Genomic DNA, 9,221 nt, shown 5'->3' on the forward strand with positions numbered 1-9,221 from the left:
GACAGCAAACCAGTCAGCCATATCAGCCTTGCTGAGGAGGACTAGAATGAGAAAGCAGAAGCTTCCTCTCACTTAACTGTCTCTCTCTCTTTCTCTCTCACACACACACAATCACATGATGGAGGGGGTGTTATACCAATTCTACAGATTAGGACACCGAAGCTCGGAAAACTCACGTTAACCTCCCGTACGTTCGTTTCCTAGGGCTGCCGTGTCAAAGCACCACAAACTGGGTGGCTTAAGAATTAACAGAAGTTTATCCCTGCACAGTTCTGGAAACTAGAAATCTGAAATCAAGGTGTTGGCAAGGTTGGTTCCTTCTGAGGGCTGTGAGGAAGAATCTTTTCCATGGTCTCCTAGCTTCTGGTAATGGCCAAGCCTTGGTGTTCCTTGGCCTATCGAGGCCTCTCATCTCCAAGCTCTGCCTCCATCTTCATTTAGAGTCTGGGAAGTGCATCTCTGTGCTGTCTCCACAAGGTCAGCTACTTATAAGGACACCATATTGGATTAGGGCCCACCCTACTCCAGTATGACCTCATCTTCACTAATTACATCTGCAATGACCCTATTTCCAAATAAGGACACTCTCTGAGGTACTAGGGGTTAGCGCTCCCCACACATCTTTTTGGAGGGACACAATTCAACCACAACACTTTCCTTGGCCATAGAGCCAGAAGTCAAATCCAAGTTGGTCTAGTTCCAAAACCGATGATCTTAACGGCTTCCCAGAGGAGGAGGAAACGCAGCTAAGAGTCTGCTGACAGAAGGAAACAGTGAAGTTGGTGTCAGAGCTCTCCAGGACACTGGCTCAAGTCCACCGACTCAGGCTGCGAATGGCAGGAAAAATATGGGGAAGGTAGTCCATCCCAGAAACAGATATTGATCAGCAGCCTGACAACAGGCAGCTTCAACCTCACCTCATCAGTGCTCTCACCTGTCAAATGGGGGAAATGAGCCACCGAGAAGGGCAGGCAGAGGATACAATAACAAACAATTCTTCATAGGACTGAGGAGGAGGGGAAGAGAGATGAAGACCAGAGTTTAAAGGACCTAACATTGAATTGGGAGGGAAGGGAAAGGGATCGCTTTCCTAAATATTTTCTTAGGCTCACAGTGTCAACACTTAAGGCCTCAAACGTTTTAATTAAAAATTAATATCCAAGAAACTTGGGTTAAAATAAAACTCTTATGTATCTATTGTTCTTCCATCTCCTCCCCGTTTTTTAAAAAATTTTTTCTGATGGGGGGTGAGGGGCAGAGATAGAGAGGGAGAGAGAGAATCACAAACAGACTCCACACTGTCAGTGCACAGCCCAACACGGGGCTTAAACCCGTGAACCGTGAGATCACGACCCAAGCCAAAGTTGGACACCTAACCAACCGAGCCACCCAGGTGCCCCTAATTTTATTAAGTGATCTCTATCCCCAAGGAGGAGCATGAACTCACAAGCCTGATATTGAAAATCGCATGATCTACCAACTAAGCCAGCCATGAACCTTCATCTCTTTTTCAGGCCTCCACTCCTGCCCATTAGAATCAGGTAAAATCTCCAGTGTAAAGTCCTCCAAGCCCACAAGAAAAGAAAACCAACAAGTAGGAGAGGGCTGGGAGGCTGGAGAAGACACCATGAGATACAGGTAGTGGGAACACATATCAAGAGATCACCAGAGCCTTCGCTGGCCAAAGAGAAAGAAGGATGTTAGTCTGAGAAGGCCCAAAGTTCTTTGATCCAAGCCTCACCCAGGTTCAGCCTAACCCAGATAGCAACACGCTCCCAACCCAGCTCCCTTCCGGACTACCTGCAGCCCCATTCCCAAAGCCAAAATCTCCCTTCAGCAAAGAAACCCAACTCAGAGTTAGTTAGACTCCTAACTCAAAGGTCCACTCCCAGAACAACCCAGGCAAGAGAGTTGGGCCACCCTCCGGGAGGCCTCCTTCCAAAGAAGGCAAGAGACAGGGACTTCAAAACGAGCCACTGAAGAAGGTAAATGGAAGGGCCCTTCCAGTGTCTTCCATCTTGGGGGTGCCCTCAAATAGAAAGTGACTTTACCTTTGGCCTTGCCAAGTAACTGTCTGCATTTTAATAAACGTTTCAGGAGCCCTACTAGGAAAGGCGATACTGCAGGTTACATATGGATGGTGAGGGACATGGTCCTACAAATCAGGACCCCAAAGCTCCCTAGAGCCACCCACGTCCTGTGAACAAGAACTATCATCCACTGAGAGGTCCCTCCCTGCCGAGCACTGACCTAAGCACCTTCCATATACCAACTCATTGAACCCTCACAACCCTGTGAAATAGAAACTATCATTACCTACCTTTGCAGAGGAAGAAACCTGAGGCTCAGAAGTGACTTGACAAATGGCCAGAAGCAGAGCAGGAGAGGAACATGAGCTCCCCAACTTCAAAACAGTATTTACGCACTATGCTCTACTCCCTGTGAATCTGAAAGCTTTCAGAGGAAAGACACAACTCATTCCTCCGGATTCCTTCACAGGCTAGGGCATGGAATCTAGGGGCCACAGAATCCCAACACAGGTTAAAATCCATCTGGCTCCTTTGGATAAAGGAGATTGCGGGGAGAAAGATAGAAATTTGTCCCGAAGTCAGATTCCAGACCAGGTCCTACACTAAAAAAATAGCAAGCCTTAGGCAAATCTCATCTGCCTCCAACTCAGATGGAGGTTCCCCTTCCACTGTAGGGCTAAGCCATCTGCTTTTATATTATTTATATAATCCACACAGTATCATTTACAAAGAGAGGAATGTACATCAATATTGGTCAGTATTGATCAAAACAGCAGGAAGTACATATGAGAAGGACAGGCAGAATGCTAGACTGATCTGGGAAGTCAGTCTCCATGGAACATGAGGGACTTAAGATCCCTCCTTGAATAAGGGAGGGGATTTTGACCAATGGGGACTGAGAAGTTAAAGAAAAAGAAATGGTGTGAGAATGCGCATAGGGACAGGAAAGTGGGAGCACATTTTTAAAGAGTGAATTTCCAGTGTGATCAGAACACAGATAGGCGAGATGAGAAGTCAGGGATGCTGAGCTGTGCAGCGCTTCCGAAGCTTGCTAAGAAATTTGGACTGTTCAGGGTAGATCAAGGGCAGCACCAGGTGTTTGTAAAAAGGAATGTTCTGGGATCAAGGCAGGGCCTCAAAGCAAATCTGCACAGCCTAGGGGACACCAAAGGGAGAGATGGTAACACAGCATCTCACTCAGGTGGTCAGAGCAGACACAGAACACAAACCTGAGGACTGAAGATGTGTAACTGAACTTACAAATGAGGGGACGACCGTGCGGGGTGGGGGAAGGGGGGATGATCACCGGAGATGACCAGAGTGTAAGACCTAAAAGGAGGAGGAGGAGGAGGAGAGCAGTTTACTAGTTCCAGTAAGTCAGGAGGACTCAGGAAGCCTGAGGAAAAGCTGAAACCGCCTGTAGCTCGGACAAACAAGAAAGAGACAAAGAGCTGGAAAAATGATAGTTAAAGTAGTGGGAGGAGGTGAGAGCGAAAGGAAAACGGAGCGCGGCGAGCAACAGCTAGATAGGCGAAAGCACCTTTTCAAAGTTAGGCGGCCACCGAACAAGCTGTAATTATCCCTGTCATGTACCACGAAGCCCTGGGCTTGCAGAGGGGCTAATGCTCCCCGCGCATCTGTTCCAGCCGGGAGGAGGGCGCCGTGCCTCCACTTGCAAAGAACAGCCGAGGTCAAGTGCGGCCGGCGCGCTGCTGCCTGGGTCGGACGCCGTTTCAATCATTCACCTGCTGGTTACGGCTCACGGCTCGGGGGCCCCGGCTCCATCCCGCGCCGGCAGCATCCGGAGGAGGCTCTGCGCCCCGCTTCCTTCCTGCTCCGAGGCTCCTCCGCACGCGGGGACCCCTCCCCCGCCGCACTCCTCGGAAAGCTCACTCAACCTGCCCGGACGCCCCCCCTCCGCCGCCCAGACCGCGGGACCCCGCTCCTGCGCCCCGCGGGAAACTTTACTTCCGCCCCCACTGCTTTGTACCTCCTGGTAGGATGTGGAGAGCTCCTGCCGGATCATGGCACTGACCCGAGCTAAGCCACACCTGACACCGCCACAGCGCGGGAGAAGCCGCGGGGCGAGCACCGCGTCCACGGCGCCTGAAGCAGCCGGCTCTGCCAGGCGAAACCGGTTCGGAGGTGCGGCCCCGAGACCAGGCGGGGCGGAACTTGGCGCATGCGCCTCCCCCCTCCCACCCAGCCCGCCTCTGGAGACCCCGAAAGGTTGCTGGGAAATGTAGTTCTGGGCGGGGAAGGCCCCTCTCAGCAACCTTGGAGCTGAGAAGCCTGTGCCTTAGTTACCCAGACCAGGCGTTAGACGCACGTGCTCGCTTCCTGTCTCACTTCCTCTGTTTGTGGGAGGAGGAGGGACGGAGAAAAGGAATAGAAAATGGAATGAGGGGTAATTAAGTCCAACGAGTGAGGGAGCCTAATCTATAACTCCAAGAGGCAGCCTGGTGGTTTATAACCATTAATAAATGTCTGCAGAGCACTTTGTATGTTACAAAGCGCTTTCACTCATATAATGCCATGATCCTGCAAGGAACCCTGTAAGCAGGACATTTTTCTTCCTGTTTTACGGATGAAGAAACAGGTACCTTGTTTCGGACAGGATTTGGGGACGGGAGTAATGAAGTGAAGATTTTTTGATCCAGGATCAGACTACAGAATCCAAGTGCTTTCCATTATTCCTAGGGTAGACACTTGGGAGTCGAGACCTCTCGGTTCTTGTCCTGGCTCTGCCCCTCTCCGACAGGTCTTGTAATACAAACCTCTTCTCTTTGCCTTAGAATGCGACGCCTAAACCCTGCCCTGCTAACAGTGCCTTGATGAGAGCCTAAATAGATGATGTAGCAAAGCCCAAAGGTGCTGTTCACCACAGCAGAAGCCTCCTTGTCCTGAGTGTGGTGGAGAATACGGCGTTTGCCCTGTAGCAGGGTGGATCTGAGGACCACATCTTCCCCTCCTCCTACTGCCTGAACTGCTATTCTGTGTGGCCGCCCTGGGCTGATTGGTGGTGAGGCAAATAGAGGTTGCTTATGCCGCCGTGAATGCTGCTCTGTGTCCCGAGCAGCTGCAGATCTGCAACTGCCTGCACGCAGGCCACTCAACGCCTCTTCCCTCTTCAGTGTCAACCACAGTAGCACCAACCACATCAAAGTACCCTGGACCTCCAGAGTGTTAGTAGTGGGAGGAGGCCCTCTCACCTCTTCTGACCACCCTCCCCTATCCTGGGTTCCCTGGTCTTGCATCTTCAAATGGGACGATATATGTAGTACCTTACACATGGTAGGTACTCAACAATGTTCAATTTATGAATGGAACACTTATTCCAGCTATTTCATTTAACAGTTGCTTGCAAATGCAAATAACTACAAACAACTTGTTAAATTCCTAACTGTATTAATGCAAGGGTGGCTGATAGAACAAGTCATACCATCATAGAATTTTAGAGCTGGAAGGAACCAGAAAAATCTAGTCCAGCCCTATCATTCCTCTCTACTCTTTGTTGCTATGACCAAACCGGGAAATTACAGATTCCCACATTTGAAGGAGATGCTAATATAATATTTAACACAGTTTAACAAATACAGTGCTGGGCACTGGAATACAGAAATAAATGGGGTACTCCAAGATCCTTGCCCTTCTGGCTCCTTCTGCTAGAATGGAGAAGCCATGAACACATAGATAGAATTTTCCAGACTAGTAGTCCCCAAGTCCTCTCTTCCCATTCTCTCATGAGCACACACGGATCAGACTTTCATCGTCTCCACTCCACCGAAATATGCTTGTCAAGGTCACAATTGACCTCAGAGGTGTCAAATAAGATGACCATTTCTTCATCCTCCTCTTTTTTCCTCTTATTTTTTTTTTTCTGGTGAGGTTTTGTTTGTTTGTTTTTGTATAGTTGTAACACAGTGTTACATTATTTTTTAGCTGTTCCCAATAGTGATTCAAGAAGTTTATAGGTCATGCCATGCTCATCACAAATGTAGCTACCTTCTGTCACCATACAATGCTATTACAGTGTCATTGACTATATTCCCTTTGCTGTAACTTATTCCTGTGACTTATTCATTCTGGAACTGTATCTCCCATTCACCTGTCCCCATTTTGTCCATCTCCTCTAGCAACCATCAGTTTGTTCTCTGTATATACAGGTCTGGTTCTGCCATTTGTTTGTTTATTCCTTTGTTTTGTCAGCTTCATCCTCAGCCTTAGCTGACCCTCTCCTCCCTATCTACTTTCCTCCCCTGGCTTCCAGCACCCCACCTGTTCCCACTCTGCCTCCCACATCACTCGCTGCTCCTTCTCAGCCTCCTTTGCTTATTTCTCCTCATCCCCTCAACTCTCCAGGATGGCATTCCCAAGCTAGGTCTCTGATCTCCCTTCAACTCACTCCCCAGGGGGCGCCTCTCCAGTCTCATGCTCTGAATTACCATCTATATCCTAAGGATTTCTGTTTGAGTTGAACTGTGTCCTTCAAAAAGATACGTCGAAGTCCTAACCCCTGGTACCTCAGAATGGGACCTCATCTGGAAATAGGTTGTTGCAGATGTATTAGTTAAGATGAGGTCATACGAAGTAAGGTGACGCCTCATCTATTATGACTTGTGTCCTTGCAAAAAAATGGAAGACGGTGTGAAGATAGACACACAGGGAGGATGCCCTGTTGTGGCAGAAACGGAGATCACAGTGACGTAGCTGCCAACCAAGGTGGCTTTAATCATTTGCCTGTAAGCAGCAGGTGAAAAAAAGTTCACATAAGGCAGAGACTGCCTCTTGGCTGGGTTTCCAGTGGATTTAGTCAAGAGGAGGTACCTCTGGGAGATTGGAGAGGGTCACGGCAAGGGAGAAGCCAGAGTTTTTCTTTCCCTTGTTCGCTGCTCCTGGCAGCTTCCCTTCCATGGTTCCAGCCCCTGATGCAAAGGCTTCTTGTGTTTCTAGCTTCAGCCAGGTGACCCAGGCCCCCAGACTCTAATACCACCACCTCTTCCCTTCTAAGGGTAGGTTGTTGTTAATCTCCTGCTGTTTCTAATCTTCAGATCACCTCAGGGTTTCTCCCAGCCTCTTCCATCCCCTGTGTAACCAGCTTTCTTATTACAGTCATTCTGTTTCATTTAGAATAATTTGTATTCTCCTTGAAGGTGACTGATTCATTTGGGAAAAAAGAATCTGGGTTCAAGTACGGAAAGGCAATCAGAGGAATATCTGGAAAAATCCAAGGGCATATGAGCATGCTATGAAATCATACAATTATACACAGCGGTCTCAGGGAGGGGAAGCTGGATTGGATCAGTAGAAGTTACATGGAGTATCTTTTGGCTCAAAGAAGTCACTAACAAATAGAACTGTAGAGAGAGAAAGGGCCCAAGCAGAGAAGCAGCACACTCTATGCCAGAGATGTTATTAAGGAACATGATGCACCAGGAAGGGGATGATACTCTATTCAAGGGCTTAAAAGGGCCTCTTCTAACCTGGAGATCCTGTGACAGTGTAACAGATACTGAGCGCCGCAACTTACACAGACTTTCACATCCATTCTCATTTTTAGTTTCAACACTATTCTATCAAGGAAGCAGGCTGGTATATTACATGCGTAAATTGAGATTCAGAGGGTTTGTGATGGATCCTGTTCAGGTCGCTCTATACTAGAAGCTCCTGTTGAATAAGTGAATGTATGAAAACTTGGTGCCGTCCCTGAGGGAAGGTGCAGCCTGATGGTCAAGGGGAAGACTCTGGGAGGGGGTCTGGGTTTGAATCTTGGCTCAGCCACCCATCTGTGACCTTGGGCAAGGTAGTTAAGGTCTCTGCACTTCAGTTTCATCGTCTGTAAAATGGGTGACAGTTCTTACTTCATAGAGTGAGGATTAAATGAGCAAACACTAGGGGCAGCAAGAGAGACAGGAAGAGAGAGAGAGAATCCCAGGCAGGCTCTACCATGTCAGTGCAGAGCCCGACATTGGCCTCCGTCTCATGAACCGTGAGATCATGACCTGAGCCAAAATCAAGAGTCTGACGTATAACTGACCGAACCACCCAGGCGCCCCTTCTGTGGCTTTAAATACAACCTATATATATGCCAGTGATTCCATGATTTATATCTTTAGCCTGGAGCACTTTCTTAAAATCCAGACTTATGGCCGACTGTCAATTTGCTACTTCTACTTAGATGTCTGTGTGTCCTCATACTGAACAAGCCTGATCTTGAGCTTCTCTCCCTGCACCCGCTCTTCTCACCATCTCTCCTTATCCCTGAAAGTGGCAGCTGCATCCTTCCAGTTACCAAGGCCAGAACCCGCGGGGTCATCCTTGACTCTGTTCTGTCTCTCAGACCCCTTGTCTCCTCTCATATGTCAGCAAATCCTGTCAGCCTCACCTTCAAACCACATCTGCGACCCACTCACTTCTCACCACCTCCCCCGCCAGCACTCTGGCACAAGCCGCTGTCACCTCTGGCCCGGTCACCGGATTACTGCGGTGGCTTCCTGTTCTCAACACAACAGCAGTCATTCCACTAACATCCTAACTCATCCCTGTGCTCCATTCACTCAGCGTGGAAGCCAACATCCTTTAAAAATAAGCTGGGGGTGCTTGGGTGGCTCAGTCGGTTAAGCATTCCGACTTCGCCTCGGGTCATGATCTCACAGTTTGTAGGTTTGAGCCCCGCGTCAGGCTCTGTGCTGACAGCTCAGAGACTGGAGCCTGCTTCTGATTCTGTGTCTCCCTCTCTCTCTGTGCCCCTCCTCCACTCGAGCTCTGTCTCTCTCTCTCTCAAAGTAAACAAATAAGCTGTAAGGCCCCACAAAACCTGCCCCCCACCTCCATCCCCTTTACTCTTTGACCTCCCAGACCTTATCTCCTTCACCTCTTCCACCCCACTGTTTCTCCAATAAGCAGGGCACTCTCCTTCCTCAACATTTATGCACCTGCCTTTCCCTCTGCAGGGAAGGCCCTTCCCCCTTAGCTACCTCCCTCACTTCCTGTAGATGTTTATACAAATACCACCTTCTCAGTGGGGCCTTCCCTGGTCAGCCTATTTAAAATTGTAGTCCCCAGGGCAACCTGGGTGGCACGGTCAGTTAAGCATCTGACTTTGGCTCAGGTCACTGATCTCGTGGTCCCTGAGTTCAAGCCCCGCATCAGGCTCTGCGCTGACAGTGTGGCACCTGCTTACGATTCTTT

At 49.1% G+C, this 9,221-nt stretch overlaps 1 protein-coding gene across 5 annotated transcripts in view; it reads right to left on the reverse strand.

The window, feature by feature from the left end:
• PACC1 (proton activated chloride channel 1) overlaps positions 1-9,221 on the reverse strand; it is a 46,057-nt gene that overhangs the window by 30,471 nt on the left and 6,365 nt on the right. The window contains exon 1 of one of the 5 annotated variants that reach the window (XM_045452471.1): positions 4,021-4,218. The exons of 1 other annotated variant lie outside the window; for it this stretch is intronic. In XM_045452471.1, the coding sequence (XP_045308427.1) occupies positions 4,021-4,056 (36 nt within the window). In that variant the 5' untranslated portion in view covers positions 4,057-4,218. Of the gene's footprint in view, positions 1-3,775; positions 3,810-4,020; positions 4,219-9,221 lie in introns of those variants that run through there. 3 more of the 5 variants (XM_045452472.1, XM_045452474.1, XM_045452475.1) reach the window with 3 other exon arrangements.

The sequence above is a fragment of the Leopardus geoffroyi genome, chromosome C3 (assembly GCF_018350155.1).
Source record: "Leopardus geoffroyi isolate Oge1 chromosome C3, O.geoffroyi_Oge1_pat1.0, whole genome shotgun sequence".
NCBI lineage: Eukaryota > Metazoa > Chordata > Mammalia > Carnivora > Felidae > Leopardus > Leopardus geoffroyi.